The sequence below is a fragment of the Symphodus melops genome, assembly GCF_947650265.1.
Source record: "Symphodus melops genome assembly, chromosome: 9".
In the NCBI taxonomy this organism is placed as follows: Eukaryota; Metazoa; Chordata; class Actinopteri; order Labriformes; family Labridae; genus Symphodus; species Symphodus melops.
The window spans coordinates 20,302,366-20,319,757 of record NC_136699.1 but is presented as its reverse complement, the minus strand read 5'-3'; the positions used below and the strand labels follow the sequence as shown (position 1 = coordinate 20,319,757).

At 39.6% G+C, this 17,392-nt stretch overlaps 3 protein-coding genes across 3 annotated transcripts; 1 reads left to right on the top strand and 2 right to left on the bottom strand.

Annotated features, from left to right (window-relative positions):
• Positions 1-2,345: 2,345 nt before the first annotated feature.
• On the bottom strand, positions 2,346-5,040 carry mmgt1 (membrane magnesium transporter 1). Its single transcript, XM_079352616.1, has 4 exons — positions 4,882-5,040; positions 4,487-4,539; positions 4,303-4,406; positions 2,346-3,198 (listed from the first exon to the last, which is right to left on the bottom strand). Exons 1-4 carry the CDS (start codon positions 5,024-5,026, stop codon positions 3,042-3,044), a joined length of 459 nt encoding a protein of 152 aa, XP_079208742.1. The 5' UTR covers positions 5,027-5,040; the 3' UTR covers positions 2,346-3,041.
• A 269-nt stretch (positions 5,041-5,309) lies between these two features.
• On the top strand, positions 5,310-9,493 carry pfdn6 (prefoldin subunit 6). Its single transcript, XM_079352617.1, has 4 exons — positions 5,310-5,644; positions 5,801-5,871; positions 5,985-6,109; positions 9,239-9,493. Exons 1-4 carry the CDS (start codon positions 5,581-5,583, stop codon positions 9,357-9,359), a joined length of 381 nt encoding a protein of 126 aa, XP_079208743.1. The 5' UTR covers positions 5,310-5,580; the 3' UTR covers positions 9,360-9,493.
• Positions 9,494-13,639: 4,146 nt separating this feature from the next.
• her5 (hairy-related 5) lies at positions 13,640-15,021 on the bottom strand. Its single transcript, XM_079353001.1, has 3 exons — positions 14,894-15,021; positions 14,689-14,784; positions 13,640-14,556 (listed from the first exon to the last, which is right to left on the bottom strand). The coding sequence occupies exons 1-3, from the start codon at positions 14,939-14,941 to the stop codon at positions 14,062-14,064; spliced, it is 639 nt and encodes a 212-aa protein (XP_079209127.1). The 5' UTR covers positions 14,942-15,021; the 3' UTR covers positions 13,640-14,061.
• Positions 15,022-17,392: the final 2,371 nt, after the last annotated feature.

The following is a 17,392-nucleotide window of genomic DNA, read 5'->3' as shown; positions in this document are numbered from 1 at the left end:
CTGAGGATTATTACAGAGACTTTGAATATAATCCTTGTTATATTGATGGATGCCTTAAACATACATATGGCTTTGTCTGTATCGGCATACACACACTTACACTCCTTTAGAGAGATACACAATAAGCTGTGAGAGCCTCATGTGGCACATGACGGACAGAGTCATTCCTAATGTTATTCCTCCGTAACTCATCTTCTTCAGCTGGTCTGAAAAAGGTTTGTATGACTGCAACCATTCGTTAAAGAAGTAAAAGCGGTTGGTGGAAAGAAGCTGAGTATTAAACATTTAAATTGATGTTGTAGTAAAACCCTAACTATAATGTGATGTATAAAGACAGCTGTATCTCAATGGGATCATTTGTGGTTAAAAGTTCAACTATCATCTCAACATTCAATTAACTAACCATTGACAGGTTAGAAAACACTGTTTGAAACTTTTTCTTCCAGCTAACCCAGTCATAAAATAAAATACCAAACTTTTAAAGAAAAGATAGATTTCTGAAGCCTGCGATACATTTCACATGAACAAACCCTAACCGGAACATCTCAGTCCAACAAACATGAACTTTCACAGATGTCTATTTATTCCTTTTTACAGCTGCAGTTGATTCACACCAATAACCCCATATCCCTGTTTTCATGTCCATTAAAATACCTTCCCTTCATCAGTGTTTACAGTATAACACACACACAGATCCTCCTCCAGGAAACACTCCTTTGATTTCAAGAAAGAAGAATGACTTTATTGGGAAGTATTTCTGCATCACTCCAGGCTCAGCTGACAGCTGACAAATCTGCCCTCTGCTGCTTTTTACATCGACACAGGTTGATGTAAAAATCATCTTTGTTGATCTTTTTTATGACACATGTACACTACTTTTTAATGTTCATAAGGACTATAGATTATTTTTTTGTGAATTTGTGTTTGTTTTCAGAGTATAAGACATATTTTGGATGACATGTTTAAAGCCAATTTTGTAAACTGTTACGTACATATATAAAATGAAAGGTTTCATGAACCTTTTTCCACAAAATAAACCTCAGGTAGAATGGTTTTGTATGTGTGCTCTTCACTTTGTTGTGCTTTTGGTCCCCAGAGATTCATCAACATGTTCATGTGATCCTCAATCAGCTAAGAGTCAGAGTGAAGAGTCCATTTAGTTTGTCTTTGACAAATCATGGAAATAAAGTTTGTGTGATTGATTTGCTAAATCACTTCTGAAGATAAAGTGTCTCATATAGGAGCAGAGGAGAACATCCTGCAGCCATATTGGGCTTTCATCCCTTTTACACCTAACAATGTTCACGTGTAATTCAGTACATGCAAACAAGCAAGGCCGGGCTCGTAGGGGCCCCACGAGAGCTGAAACGTTTGTAACCACTGCAGTGGTTCAAAATGTGCAAAGTTTGCAATGACAGTAGACAACCTCCCTAAGGGGGCCCTTTCTGATAGCACTGACCCCTGCTGCTGATCTGCTCCCGCAGTAAAGTCTGTCAATAAAAGTCTGGAAAGGAAAACGTAGAGAGATAATCTGGGAGTTAAAAAAAAGAAGTCATGGAAAAAAGAAGCCAGACAGAATCAACACGTCATCACAACTCGATCTTGAGAAATGTGACTGAAATAAACGTGCAGTGTTTAGACCGTGTCAAACATTTATAACAATGATAAACACTGATTGAAGGGGCCCCCTGTGAACATTTTTTTTTGCCTACAGCCCCAATAGACTCTAGGACCACTGGGTGCCTGCCTATGTATGTGCACTGGGTGTTAAAAAGCCTTTATTTGATTCAATTATCTATGAGAACCAAACAAAAACTGCTTACTCAATATTTAAGTGTTTAAGGAAATTTGGACTACAAAAAAAGCAAGGGGATGAGCACCTTTATATGAAAGTGTAATCTGTTTAAACCATCCTCCTTTCAAATGTGTTTTACTGTTAACACTTAAGGACCTACATTAGCTTTTGAACTGGGCATTTGAGACTGAAGGTGCATCAGTCTCATCAATTCTTGCAGCTTTCCTGAGGTCGAACAGTTAAGCTCACACTGCCCCCCTGAGTCCAACAAGTGCAACTGACGGAACATTTCGGGATAAGAGCCCAGTAACAAGCTCGCAGTCTGCCTCGCAATTGTGCCTTTGAAAACGTTCCTCTCCAGCTTAATCATTGCCACAATATATTTTTGTTATCAGTGTCATTAAATTCATTAGAAATGTGTCAGAATAATCAGACACCGCCACAATCTCTTTTTTATCCTCTGCAGGAAACCCTCGATCCAAACTGATGGGTAAAACGAAAAATGAGTAACTGTTAAATATGGACAGAAAAACACAACAGGCTGACGATGTAAAATCAGTACGCAGTTTATTAAATTAAAAACATCTGTTTAATCTTAACAAAATGTAAATGAAGGGAAAAAATAAACGTCACCCTGATGAATGTACCAGCGCTTTCTAGTTAGTCTTTGTGTTCACAGTATCATCAGAGCGGCTGCCTAAAGGTCGCTGTTCTCACATCTCCGCTGGAGTTGGTTTCCTGAAGCAGACCGCTTCAACGCTTACAGGATGTCGAGATGAGCCTGCCTGCTTCTAGGAAATCATCAACACAATGCATGGTCCTCATTCATCTGACTGAACTCTTAAGAGTTGACAGACGTTTGCCCCAGACTGTTGCTAAAGACTGACGTGTGTTTGAAAGGTAACAGGCGTTTTCATGCCCCTCATACATAGGATATAGAAAAGACAGCAATATCCTGCTTCAGTTCAGAGAGGACAGTAAGGAAAGATCGTATCTCAAGACTCCAAAGCAATAACATACTGTTGTATATACAAACAAATCTGCTTGAAAAAATTGATGGGTTGGCACAGTCAGTGTTGAGCATGGTGGTGACCACTTTTATGGACAAAGATGCATGGACAGCATATTAGTTTATGTACAAATACAAATTAAAGTCGAGGAAGAGGAATTTCTCACTTCGTCCCCTCTGTCTAACAAAAAACAAAATCTTATCTGACGATGAAGTTACAGGCAGGAAAGGCCAGTCTCAGTGCAAATGCTCCAGCTTGCGTAACCTTAAGGGGTTGGGAAGGGCTTGCTGGTTGCGTACAGAGGAGGGCTCCTCTTCCGGCGTGCTGAATAGCACCCGACCCCTGTGATTGAACAGGTAAAACGACGGGTGGTTCCTCAGCGTATCAAAGGTTCTAGAGAGAAAAACAAGAGGACAAAGACGTTAAAAAGAAAGCTGGGAAGAGTTGAACACTTCCTTCAGCTGGCACAGTGAGGGTCACATGACTATTGTCTCTCTTCACGTGGACGTGAAGGAATAAAACCTGATGACATACATCAGGGCGATGGTACCTGAAACCAACACTTACTGCACGGGCCTTCGTCATGCTTGAAGCTTTCTCCTCATTTGTTGGAATTTTTGTTATCACACTTCTGAATCAACAACGGATCAAATATCACAACACCACAGCCGTGATCATGCACAGCAAACATTATTACAACGGGCTCAACGTGAGGGTACATAGTGTGTCACTTGCATTTTTTAAACTTGCAGCCATTCTTTGGGTTTTTATCATTGTTACGAGAGCGGGGCAATAAATTGAAAATGAATCAAAACTGACATTCAGATCTTCTGATCGTCGTAATCGTGCCCATCATTTTCAGGGCAGAGCAAGTTATTTATTTTCTACTGTTTTAGATCAATTCTATCTTAAAACTACAATGTGTCCTTTTCATTTCAAGCGGTGCTTTGATATCAGATCGAAATATTCAATAACAGTTCATCAGATATGCACTCTTTCATTAGAAATATCCCAGCTTTAACAGTTGGGCATATTTACTTTAGAGACAATGTGAGTGAAATATGAGGACAAAAAACAAAAACCAAACATTTGTTCATTAATCGTAATCGAGGTCAAATGTTCAATTTGAGGTCGTATCGGTGAGTTTAGTTTTAACAGCAGGTCATTTAAAAAGAAATTCAGAAATGATGCTTATTATTATTCTAAATTCATTGTTACTAATAATTCTACTACATTTTCTGTTTTTTGTTCAAATAGGTCTGGCTGATCATGTTCATGATGCACATAAAGCACAACCATACTATGCACAGTAAAGTATCATCTGGCCTTCACAACATGTAAGTCCAGGAATCCTTTACTGCAACATAAAGAGGGTTTCATGTTTTTCCTGTGGGAGTTTAATCACAGTAATGTTCCTGTACACGAGGTTGAGGTGGTGAGCAGGCTTCACCTGTGACACAGGACTCAAACACACATGGTGCAATAAACTCTACTCACTTGTTTTTCAGTTCTGAGGAGGCGTCCATATCTTTGAACTCTCCAGCGATGTGGACAATGCCATAGCAGGTCATCACAAACGACAACAAGGTCTGTAGTACAATCTGAAAACATGAAGACAGACTGATGTAAACACTTTTGAGCTTGTTGTAAGACAGACTGAATGAGCATGAGAGTCACTCACATCGATGGGTAGTGTCTCGTTCTCCTTCTCTGTGAGTCGCATGTATGACCGATCTGGGGGTTCAGAGACATTTTAATCAGTTAAAAATATTGATTCATCAATGCATTGCAAATTCTATTATCAAATTCAATGTCGATTCAGGGAAATCCCTCCCCCCATTGAAACACTGTGAAGTGATGAACACGCTGATGTCTCGCTCTGTCAGCAGCTGTAAAGCACAGATGCATGGACGAGGTTTCAGTCAATTATTGTCGATGGGGTTTAGCTGCATTAGCATTTATTAGCTCTGTGGTTGGACCGACAGGCCCGGCTGTCCCATTGGACTCAACAAAGACTTCCGGCATCAAAAAACACACACGGACACGCGTGTTTTCACGCAACGTTTCGAGACTTACGCTGTGCTGCTGAAAAAGCTGCGTGGGCCAAAGCAAAAAGTCCAACGCCGACAACACCTTTCCAAAAAGACGAAGCCATCTTGTACCAGTGCTGACAGGAACTGTAGCAGTGTCGTAAAACGGTGTCGTAAACTGCCGGAACCATGACAGGGTAAGAAAAATACCCCACTACATTAAAGGTTCACCTTTTATATTTGATTGTAATGTTTAAAAGTTAGAGAAGTGATTCAGTGCTATGCTGTATTTTCTAAACTAAATACACGAAATGTATTCAAATGAAGAAATGGACACTGTTTCGAGCTGAAAAGCTTCCAGGATTGTTAGTGTTGCCCCCCCTTCATAACTTCTCACCTAACATTTTATCTTCTTGTTTTCTAGGGACTACATTTCCCTTTCAGGAAAGTTTGTGTATAGAGTTATTCATAAAGGCCGACACAGAATATGTAGATTTATCCGACTTCCACATTTTTCTACCAAAACTTCATAGTGCACCTTAAATTGATTAAAACAATACATATAGTAAAAATATAGTTTGCCATATTTTGAGAATCCTGAGGGCTTTTACTTTGAAAGGTTCAGCTATCACGTGCCGCTGCCTCTTCCTGTAAACCCAGAGAGCTATATGTTACATAGCACACTTAGCTTCTCTCTATATATCTCTGTTTATTAGTCTATAGTACTCCCTGGTCAAACACAAACATGGCAGAGGCCCTTCAGAAGAAACTGAAAGCGGAGTTAGAAAAATATACAACGATGCAGAAAGGTAGGTGCCGACGAGCAAGGCATGTTTTCCATGCTGTGCCATGTTGTAGCGAGCTAGCTAACATCCCTTACAAGGATAAGCTAGTCAAAGCTCACTCTTTCTTTTGAATCATTCAGCAAGATTGATTGTTTTCCTTCTGACCTTTGCTGCTTGTAGATGTGAGTAAGAGCATATCAGCCCGTCAGAAGCTGGAGACTCAGCTGACAGACAACAACATAGTCAAAGAGGTAACCAACAACTCCTTTTGTCATTTTGTAGAAAATGCACCTGCTTCACTGTTGTCATTGTTGTTACACTGTCAGTTTTCAAGCCATGTGATGCGGGGTTTGATGTCTTTCAGGAGCTAGATCTGCTGGATAGCACGAACACAGTTTACAAGCTGATTGGTCCAGTATTGGTAAAGCAAGACCTGGATGAAGCAAAAGCCACTGTCACTAAAAGGCTCGAGTACATCAACGGAGAGATGTGAGTCACTCATGCTGTGGTCCTGTTGTCTTTCATTCTACATTGCAATAATGCCAAGAAAACACCCCACTGATATTGCTTTAAGTGGAGCTGGATTGATTATATTTCAGTGTGGTTTCCGTCAATAAACCATCCATCTGTGCGGTGACAAAGTGTATAAGGAATTCACCTGCAGCTTGATCTAATGATTTCTGATTGTCAGAAATAGATAGATAGATAGATAGATACTTTATTGATCCAGAGGGAAATTCAGTATCACCACTGATCAATGGCATAAATATAAACCGTGTAGTTGCACCACGGCCCGTGGGGTAGCGGGGCATCCTCTGTTCTAGATCGCTCTGACTTCATGAATGCCCATTAAATTAGGTGTATGAAATACAATGGTATCCCTAGAAGCACATGTGGATAATCTGATAGTGCTATTCACTTTATGTTGCCTTGAAGAGGCATACTGACCTCCATCATGGTTGTGTGTTATAGTCAGTCACAAACGCTCATTCCACATTAACTACAAACAAACAATATATATTCAAACAATTTGATGAAATGAATAATGTCCTTTTTTGTATTGTCATCATATTTAAATATGCAGAGATTTTTGCAGAATAATAAGTGATCATGTGTTGTAGTTAGCTATGGCCAAACTCTGAGGCGAGTACAGTGCACATCGCCGCCCGAGCAATTCAAAATTCTAAATCAGACTTTGTTGGTTTCACAGACAGTCACAGGCCCACAGTTACATTTAGTTACCATCTGTCACATTATTGCTAAATATATAGCAAACATGTCACAGACAAGAACGCTCACCCGATAACGTTTTAGTACTGTGAGCTGGACGAAAAACAAACAGTACTTTTGCTAAATATATCGAGTAATAGTGTGTGTGCGCTGAGGCCCATCGTGACTACCTTATGCCACTGATACATTATGTCATTTTTCTTTACCTTTAGCCTAATGTTGCCAAGCGCTTGCTTATGGTGGATTTGTAGAAATAATATAAAAAATATTTTTTTTTTAGATTACATTTGTTATGATTTAGTGCAATACAAATCAAATGTGAGTAATTGATGAAGCTGTATTTATGGATATTTAAAAAATCTATTTATGTAAGTAACTGTTGAAGGCAGCGTCGACCATTACTGTAGCACGAGAGATATCAAATGGAGCTGTACTTTAATTGTAATTTATGTATGTGCGCTAAATAGACACCTAAAGCAACTCAGTTGGCTCCTTTTGAAACAAAGGACTAGGTTTGTCCCTTTGGATTTCTGTAGGAACCAAGTGTCAGCTGCCTGTTTGATTTTGCCAGAGACTCTCTAACAAAACTCAAAATGATAACCTATAATCTTCTTCTATTGTAATGTATATGACTCCTCCTGCTGTTAAATAACATCTTACTAATGTACTTGCCACTAACTACTTACATGTGTGCGTTTTTAACAGCAGCTAGAGCTAAATAGCCACACGGAGACGTGAGAGCGTGGCTCAGCTGTGTAATCCTGCTCACGTGCCTTTAGAGGGCAGTACAGAGTTAAGTTGATGTTATCCACCACACTCATCATGTCATAGTCCTCAGGGTGTCTGTGTGGTAATGGCGGGGCAATTTCAAAGGCTTACAGAGCAGTAAATGAACAACAGTGCAGCTATACTAAAAATTAACCAAAGATAAAGTGTCAACAAAAGGTTACATAAAAGAAGTTACAAGTGGACAGTGATCAGACAAAAGATGTAAACAGACATGTAGTAGTGAACAGATGTAAACTAAACTATAGTGCAGTAAATATGAATGTGTGTATATATATATATATATATATATATATATATATATATATATATATATATATATATATATATATATATATATATATATATATATATATATAGAGAGAGAGAGAGAGAGCGCTATGTGCAAGTAGGCAGATACTGAATAATAAAGTGATAGTGGTGCATGGCACATAATAGAACAACAGACTAAATATGTACTACAGCTATATAAAAAGGTGAATACTGAAAGAATAAATATAATATATGATATGAAAAATATATGAGAACTGGTATCAAACAGAATAAAGTGAGGGAGTGCAATATAAGGATGATTAGGGGGTTAATGGTGCAGGCGTGAGGAAAAAACAAACAAGAAGGAGGTAGATTACAAATTTCACAGCTTCCAAAGCCGGGGGGGGGGGGGGGGGGGGGGGGTGTCAGGAGCTGAGGAGCTGGTCAGCCCTGTGGACAAAGGTTGCCCTCTCCTCTGTGTCCTGCAGCAGGCAAAGCTGGTGTCCTGAGGGGAGCCAGGAACACTGGGAAGAGGCCGTGTGAGGGGTGCTGCTTAATCCGACCTGCTAACCTGAGTGTCTGCTGCTCCTAGATGGCTCTCATCTGCTAGACACTAACGGGAGATTGATTTATGGGTGGGAAATTACTAAAATAATTAATGGATACCGACATTCAGATCCTCTAACTGACGCAATCTTACACATGTTGAATATTTCGATTATTTTTCGCAGAGTCACGCGACAACGCGTCCAATCTGCGACATGGAAGCAAAGTCCGACGTAGGGCTGGAAATCTTTGGGTGTTACGATTCGTTATCGATTCTTGGGGTCACGATTCATTTAAGAATCTCTTTTCCATTCAAAGTGATTCTCGATCAATGGATTCAAAGTCTAGTTTTGAATTAGTACAAACTTGAAGATCTGCTCCAGTCATCTGTGAGAGTGGCTGAATTTCTTTCTGCTCTCTTCGGCTTTTTATTTAGTGAGAGAGCTAGCGTTTGCACTTACCAGCTAATTCTTGGAAATATTGAATCTATTAAAAATCTAATAAGATAGGGACCATATAAAACAATATTTTTTCCCCACCACTAGCCCGTTGTTTTGGACACCTTTTGTCTTTAGGGAAGTAAACACCAAACAAAAAGAAGTCTGATGTAAACTGCTGAAAACTGTTTGCAAGAAATGCAAGTTATTTATTTTCTGCTGTTTATAAAAATGTTTTTCCAAAAACTAGTTTTTTTTTATGAAAAGTGTACATATTAAAACTGAAAAACAACTTTTTTGAGATGGGATTCATTTTGGTGTTTCTCCAACTTTGTAATAATAAACTTTTGTTTTTATCTTGTTACAGTCAGAGGTACGAGGCGCTCCTCAAAGACATGGAAAAGAAATCTGAACAACATCGAGAACTCCTGTCCAGTTTACAGCAAGAGTATCAGCGAGCTCAGGGTGTGGCTGCTGGCAAAGTCTGACCATGTGATCCAATAACAAGCTCACACACACATCGATACAAAGAAGGGGTGATCATGATGTTAGGCTTAATCATTAGTTTGACTAAATTCTGCTTGTAACTCTGTTACTAATAAACCTGTTTTTCATAGTCCAACCTTTGAGTGTTTATTGTTAATAACTGGAGCAGCTATGGGCCACCCAGTCACTGACCCACCCTCCACATCAGCGCACTGAAAAAGGCTCAGCAGTGCAGCTTTGTTCACATTAATGAATGTGTTTTTCCCTGCCGTGTACCACCAACAGAGGATTTAGGGTACATGAATAATCTACAACAAAGTCTTCAGCGGTCTTAAAAAAATCCAACCCGTCTAAAGTACAAATGCAAACTAAGGACAGCCAGCTGGGATGGTCCGCCTGTTGCGTCTGCTTTATTGTTAAAATAATATTGCTTACGATAAATCGTTTTAACCTTTGCATGAAAATTGATGAAGGTCTTCCTCGAAACCTTTGGATCCAGCTTTTATTTAAATCCCATAGGTAAAGATGGCATGCTATGCTGTGTTCACTTACTTTGGCTGCATTAGATTACATGTTGTTCTTTGTGGGCTACATAATCCTGAATTTACCTTGTTTGGTCGTTTTGAGAATTAAATAGTTACCCACCATACCATGAAAGAAAAGACGCCAGGTGTTTTCGTGCACGAGCCTGTAACCGTATAGGCGCGTGGGCGGCAGCAGACCCATTAACACCTTGAGGTGTTGCTGGGTCTTAAAACATCCAAACTGCAGCTGCGAAGCTGGCCGACACGTGGCCTTTTGTTGCCCAAATATATTCTTCATGTTCTACGACCATAGACTAAAATCAAAATGGCCGTGTTGTTTAAAAGCCTAAATGAAATCTTTGATTATTCCCCCCGTGTGACACTTTGACACTGTAACAAACACATGGGCGTCAATGTGAACCTGTAAAACGAGACTGATAAACTATGCCAAGTCTACTAAAGTATCACACTGTAGATTTAAAGCGTTATTGGTTATTACTGTATGAATATGTGCGTGGCGCAGAGAACTAAGTTCAAATCAAATAGTTGTTGTCGAGGCCAAAAGGTGACTTTATCACTCTGAGTTTATTGCGTTCTCGTCGATGTGATAAAAAGCAACAGAAGCAGCTGACGTTGTTTTGTATGCAGTGTGAACAGTTTCTCATGCTCAAAGTTCCCAGCAGTGTCAGTGAAATGCCACTCGACAGTAAGACATGAGACAACGGTGTCGGCTTGTTGTTGTTTTTACTTAAACAACAACGGGAAACATTTCAGCAGTAACATCCGCTAGAATAATCCTTGGTATTCTTTATTCACTGCTGTGGATTTTCACTGGCCTCGTACAATCTCCATTTAGACTGGTAAAACACCAATCTGATCTCAGGTTTAATTGATTTACTCATTCAGGTCTTCCTCTGAAGGGTTTAATCTTTAAATGCTTAAAGGAGCATCCTGTTCGATTAACCATGCGGGACTAATACCTGCTTTGGTGAAGGTTGTTAAAGAATCAGCCTTTGAAGGAATTTGTATCGACAGATTGTAGGCACGACACAGACCTAATACATGGAGTTGTAGCCCACCTAAGGAAAACTAAACCAATGTAATGAATTTAAATAAAAACGAGTATTTTCACCCTTCATGGAATAAAAGCTGTTTAGTAAGATCTGATTCAGCCTCATCACCCAACGTGATATTTAGTTATATCTCCCATATGTTTTTTTTATAATCGCCAGCACAATATGTCGAGTTATATACTTGATTTCTCTCGTCTATTTTAAGATTCAAGATTAACTTTATTGTCTCACTAAGTGAGAAATGTGTCTTGGGCTCTTCACTCGTGCTGCAGCCATAAAAAAAGACAACATGGGCTCTTTAACCCCCTCAGAGAGCTTTAGGGCGAGGCCTATTGAGAAGTAACTTCGGACCATTTGAAATGCTGAAAAGCAGAGTTAAGTAGCCATTAACACACTTTCTGCACCTTGAGGACTAAACTATTACTGAACAAACAGTTTGTATAAAAGCATGGAGATCTCCATGGCCAAACTGTTGGATATATTTGATGAGTATAATAAATACTCCATCATAGAAACTATTAGAAACTCAAGACTGCCATGACATACTGTACATGGTTTTTACATGTTTTTACATGATTCAATGTAATAAAAAAACCGTAAATGTCAAAGTCTGGCTGTGTGCATACATGTTTGTTTTTGACATGCATATATTGCAATACACATGCAATATTTGTAGTGCAAATGATAAAATGATAGTATATTTTGTAATGAGAAACTGTGAACAGTTCAAGAATCTAATTTGTGAGAACAACAGCAGAATAAATTATGCTGATATCAATATATTGTACCAACCCTGTTCAACTTTTTGCTCTTTAGGCCTAATGCTGTCAGGGAAATGTACCTTTAAGCTAAAATGTGTTAGAAACCATTTCAGAAGCTTTCCTTATATTTAGAAGTTTTCCACAGTTTTAAAATGTGATTATTCTGTAATGAAGGAAGCATTTCTACCACTTGATAGTGACAAAGATTATGAATCCCGGCCTACGTTTCTCTATTATAACTTTATACTTAAATTGTGTTACTTAATACTTATTTTGTTTAGTTGTCCCCTGGCTTCTTTTTCTTTGCCTTTGTTTGATCTCTTTATGAATGCCTACTTGTTCATTACATGATAGTACATTTCAAAATATCTCTCTTTGGTTATAACATCACAATTATGTTTCTAAACAAATAGAAATTGAATGATAGTTTATTTGAGATCACAGAAATGTTGCTTTTCCTACTTGTAACTGGAACATGCTCAACTCGACGATGACATCATTCCCAGCTCCCACTTGGCAGTTCCAAGGTAAGTGGAAATAAGCATACGTACACAGTTTTGAAAGTGTTAGACATGTCTCCTGCTGATTCATTGTCTATCTCATTTGGGTCCTTTAATGTGTCTCTGGTCGTCTCTTGGGTTGGCTCCAAAATCTTATCCTCTCTGGTGTCTTCCTCTGTTTTTTTCATCAGTGTTATTCTGTGGGGCAGAACATTCGACACTTTGCTCAGGTTAATTAAAGTGTTGGTCCTGTCTTTGTTTCCCACACTTCTTAAATGACCTCCATGGAGAGGTGTACTCTTTATCTATCCCATCCTATTCTTCTTTCTGCGTCTTGTCCCATCTCCCCCATCCCATTTTCAAGCCCAGCACAGTTTAGCAGATGGCTGTTCCGTCATGAGCCCGGGTCTGCTGAAGATTTCTGCCTGTTAAAAGGAAGTTTTTTCTTGCCACGCTATGACAGATTAAGCTGGGCTCTTGTAATATAGCCATCAGTAAGGTCCTTTACCTGCTTTTTGTAAACATAACAATGAGCATGGTCTTGTTACCTGCTCTTTTGTTCATGTTAACAGACAAACAGTCAGGTCCTTTACCTGCTTTTGTAAAGTGTCTTGAGATAACGCCTGTTATGAATTGACGCTATATAGATAAAGATTGATTGATTGATTGATCTAGTGTCAGATATGTACCTCAGTGTTGCAGCTGCTTCCTGATCCATCTCTAATGAACAAGAAGAGGACTGATTCCATGGGTGTCTCAGGTCAATTCTGTTTCCCTGGGTGTATCCTCCATCCCACAATTGATTCCTGGTCTGCCTCTAATGGGCCAAAAAAGTTTCACATATAGCACTGGTCACTTCAAGTGAGTCCTGGACTGTCTCAAATGGGTCCTATAGGATGAATTCCATGTCCCCTCAGTTGATTCTTAAACCGACTGAGGTTGGTTCTAGAAGTGTCCATATAGTTGTCCCTGAACTGCCTAGTCTCATTAGATTCCTGGACTGTATTATGTGGGTCTCTTTTGGTTCCAGGCAATGAGTAAAAAGTATATAAAATAACATTAAACATAGAAAATAGAACAGATGACAGACGAAAAAATGTGTTTATAATTCCATTTTTTTAATAACATTATTTTGCCCCAGCAGGGAGAACATCCTCTCCACCTGTGCCTTGTTTGCTACCACACCCAAAGCGGTGTGGTAGCATGTGCAAAGGACCACTCAGGCTGACGTTTGAACATTTGAAAACCTCTTTGGATCACAAAAGCACCAGGCTCCCTGATATTAGCATTTCAAAAGACGAATATTTCGAACTGCTGTCCAGCCTGGATGATGTATGTGTTAAGTGTCTTTTGGATGTCCCACTCCATAGCTCCAACGCCTGCTCAAGCACATGCATTCACAAAACAAATAGGCCACTCGAATGATCAGAAAATCGTGATTTTATTGTATTCAGCAGAGGAGTAGAATTGTTTCCTGTTGATCTCTTAATTCATATCACAAACAATAGCAAAAAAACATGCATATGCAAATATTGCAATTTTACGCACGTATTATACGCAACACCAAATGTGTTCACGTCTGTTGAAAAAATATCAGCCATCTGCAGATGTCGCAGTAAAAAATATAAAACATTTACATTTTTAAAAAAAAGAAAAAAGAAAAGAAATGCGTGCGTGTCGCTAAAAGGTGACGTATCCTAGATTTGAATTAAATCTAATTTGTTGCTGTCGGTAAAATATCTTTACTGTACACAAGGTATTAAGCTGTACAACAAAATCACATATTTACAAAGTCGGAAAGCATCTGCTACACAAACTTCATATAAAATCTTTGTCAAAGTGTCTGTCACTGAGGCCAGGGCCTCCACACAGGATCAATGTTGTTCGTGCAGGCTGCAGAGGGGAAAAGCAGCGTACTGGTGTCACAGTGGAGACCAGTCAACAGGGTCTGGTTCGGATGAGAAAAGCCGGTGGCCTGGTGATGGAGGTGCAAATGCTGGGGAGAAAGAGAAGCCGGATCGGGGGATAAACCACTGTGGATGTGTCCAGGAGATCCAGATGAGTGATGGGTCCGGGGCTCGGGATGCGCAAAAGACGCTTGAACTGCATCCTTGTCGGTTTCTCCCGAGTCCCTCTTGTTGGTTATGAAGTGGCTGACCCTTAACAGACAGGACCTCATGCCGTTACTGTAGTTCTGGCGGCGGGCAGTGGTTGGTCTCTGATCTCTGGATAGGACATCATTTATGGCGCGGTGACCCTTTTTCACGTCCTTCTCCGTCTTTAGGAATTGCACTACACTCTCCAGGATCTCTGCCTTCTCCACCTTTGGATTATTGAGCTTCTAAAATCAAAAAATAATGAAACATATTACTGACAAAGCAAGATAAATATTCTTTAAACCAGCAGTGGCCTATTTATGGGCTGCGTAAGTTGTTGCGAGTCTTAACATGCTCACAGCTGCATGGTGACTTACCTCATCGTTTGTGCTCTCCAGCATCAAAAGTCTCAGAGTCTCCAGACTTTGGTTGATCCGCTCCCGTCTGCGTTTCTCCATCACCGGTTTAGAAATCTGGGGATTCAAAGTAAGATATTAGTTACCCAAGTTACCCAAACATTTTCCACGACTCTACCTGAAGTTATTAGTCATTGGTTACAGAGTCAGAGTGCAGCCTGCTTACCCTTCTCATAGTCCTTTGGTGAGGCTGTGGTGAAGATAAAGCCTTCATGCTTCAAACTTGCTCTCGTATCTTTCCTTGATGTAAACACTAAATCCAAAATGGCTCGTCTGCGTGCTCTTTGCATTTTGTTGATGTTCATGCAGGTAGCCCCGCCCACACGAGGGTCACGCCTCTTATTAATTCATTTAGCAGCACGCGGCTTGACGCACAAAGCACACATCTGGATGTGTTTCATTCCTGTTTTAACTTTTAAGCAAAACTAAAATCGGAAGCGTTGATAGGCTACTCGGATTATAGGCCTATCCTTCTTCCTCCTACATTATCACAGCCCCAGTCGAGTTTTTATTTTTTTATTTATTTATTTATTATTTTATTTTATTAAATGTTACTCCTAAGCCTATACACAAATGACAATAGGCTACATGTTTTCCAGGTACAAAATAGAAGAAGAAGTAATATCTATGCGGATTATTCACAGCCAATGTATTCATTTATTTAATTGGTACAATGCACATTAATTAATTTATCAGCATCCGCAGACCTAAAGCAGGTATTTAGCCCATACTGACAAAAAAACCCCCCATCAATTCAAAGCCACATTTCACTGTACATTTTATTTTCTACATGAATCATTTTCTCACTCATAAGTGCCATAGAGTAAATATTATAATAGGCCTATTTGTTTTACACATTTTTGCTTATTGATTTTAGAATCCACTCACACGCGCGCGCACACACACACACACACACACACACCATCTCACAGGACCACGCTCGCTCCGTTCACACCTAAACCTGTTTTGTTACAGACCTGTGGTTCGTGGGGGTGCGGTGCTTAGATGGCTTCTTAACAGAACTAACGTTTTGTGCAGACTCAACATTGTAGACTAATGTTTCTAGAGTATATCCGATATTTTTTACAGTATGTGCTGACTCGTCTTTTCGTTGGCCCTCTCTGTTCGCACTGCATTTACGGTCACCCTGATCCTCATTATAGGCTCAAGTGTTGAAATAACACTGGGATGATCGGATCACGGGGATCCCGCAGATTAAGTGGCTTTTCAGAGGCACTGATACTTCCGTTTTCAATCAAAGAGAGGGCGATTAGTGAAGGCCCAGAGATCACTCTTGGTAACTATGGAAACTCACTCAAGGAAGTGGATTTTTTTATCAAAACCTGACCTTTCAGCATAATAACCCAATTTTAATGCTAAATGTGGTAAACTTTGATTTTGTTTTGGGAGCCTATACCCCCCCCTATCTCTCTGTCTTGGGGTTTAAGCCACCTGGACCCGCCCCACAAATAAGTTCTATGATGTGCTCGCCTGAGCCTGTAATGGAAACTAATTATAATGTGTCCTTTGTTGGCAGAGAAACGGACCGTGTCCTTTCAATATCGTGACTCGTCGGGTATGTCGGCAACACGGACGAGAGAGTTCAAATCACAAGGGCCTGACCGACTGAGAAGGTACAGAGAAGTCAACAGCTGTTTGATGCTTTAAATGGATCTAGTGTGAAGTCCAAACACGAGGCATCAGGCTGACCCGAGGCAGCGCACACTTAGCACACAGGTGTAAAAATCCTCCTCACACACTTCATCACATCAACAGACAAACGTGACTTGCATGCTCCCCTTTGCTGTAGACTCTGTATGGATTTATATATTACCTTGCCTTTTTTATCATATATATTATGGTAGAGGTTCAGAAGAAACTATATTATTTTATGTGCCTAACTATTCATGAACTGAAGAGTCTGTCTGCAGTTAAGATTCTACATTAGGACCAACACAGGCCTCGTTTGGCCACTCTTCAACTGAGGCATAATGCAAAGTGTCGATGTCTCACACATCGTAAAATGTCCTCCAAGCTGCTCACTTTCTCACTTCGTTTCTGTTCCCACGAGAGAAAAAAAAGTTTCCCATGGTCTCACATTTTGGGTGCATTAAGTGGGAGCGTCCTGAGTAGGCTACCATTTAGCCTAAGGACATCAATACACATTAAAAACAGGCTCACGATCTAATCAGAATTATATTTCTTATTTTCATATGAAATGTTAAAAAACAGCACTGACTGAAATTGCCATTATAGAGATATTGGACTTTACTTTAAAACGTCAACATGTCTTTACCTGAGCACACATAATGTATTCTCTTTTACGAATCACATTTTTACAGCACAGAATAGGCCTACATATGTTTTAACCTTTGCTATATCAGACTGTCTATATCCATATTTATATTATATTTAAAAGTTTCATTCACCTATTTGAGTTAATTCATTCATTTAAGTTTAAAATACGGTTACATTTACACTGCTACATTCACATCGTTAATAGTGATATATTTACATGTTCTAATATTTACAGTAACACCTATAAACTGTGACAAAGTGTTTTTCTTAAGTAGAGTGATCGATCCACTACACATCGGACCCTGCACGTTACATTTATATTCTTTACTTGTGGCAAGCTGCTGTTTTGTCTGTGCACATTATCTAC

Excerpts from the sequence above, each read along its gene's own strand:
- mmgt1 (XM_079352616.1), bottom strand. The coding sequence starts at position 5,026 with ATGGTTCCGGCAGTTTACGACACCGTTTTACGACACTGCTACAGTTCC. Across the intron at positions 4,407-4,486 it reads ACGAGACACTACCCATCGAT|ATTGTACTACAGACCTTGTT; the intron begins GTGAGTGACTCT and ends TCATGTTTTCAG. Across the intron at positions 3,199-4,302 it reads TCCTCAGAACTGAAAAACAA|AACCTTTGATACGCTGAGGA; the intron begins GTGAGTAGAGTT and ends TTTTCTCTCTAG.
- pfdn6 (XM_079352617.1), top strand. The coding sequence starts at position 5,581 with ATGGCAGAGGCCCTTCAGAAGAAACTGAAAGCGGAGTTAGAAAAATAT. Across the intron at positions 5,645-5,800 it reads ATATACAACGATGCAGAAAG|ATGTGAGTAAGAGCATATCA; the intron begins GTAGGTGCCGAC and ends TGCTGCTTGTAG. Across the intron at positions 6,110-9,238 it reads GAGTACATCAACGGAGAGAT|TCAGAGGTACGAGGCGCTCC; the intron begins GTGAGTCACTCA and ends ATCTTGTTACAG.
- her5 (XM_079353001.1), bottom strand. The coding sequence starts at position 14,941 with ATGAAGGCTTTATCTTCACCACAGCCTCACCAAAGGACTATGAGAAGG. Across the intron at positions 14,785-14,893 it reads ACCAAAGGACTATGAGAAGG|ATTTCTAAACCGGTGATGGA; the intron begins GTAAGCAGGCTG and ends TTGAATCCCCAG. Across the intron at positions 14,557-14,688 it reads TGGAGAGCACAAACGATGAG|AAGCTCAATAATCCAAAGGT; the intron begins GTAAGTCACCAT and ends TTTTGATTTTAG.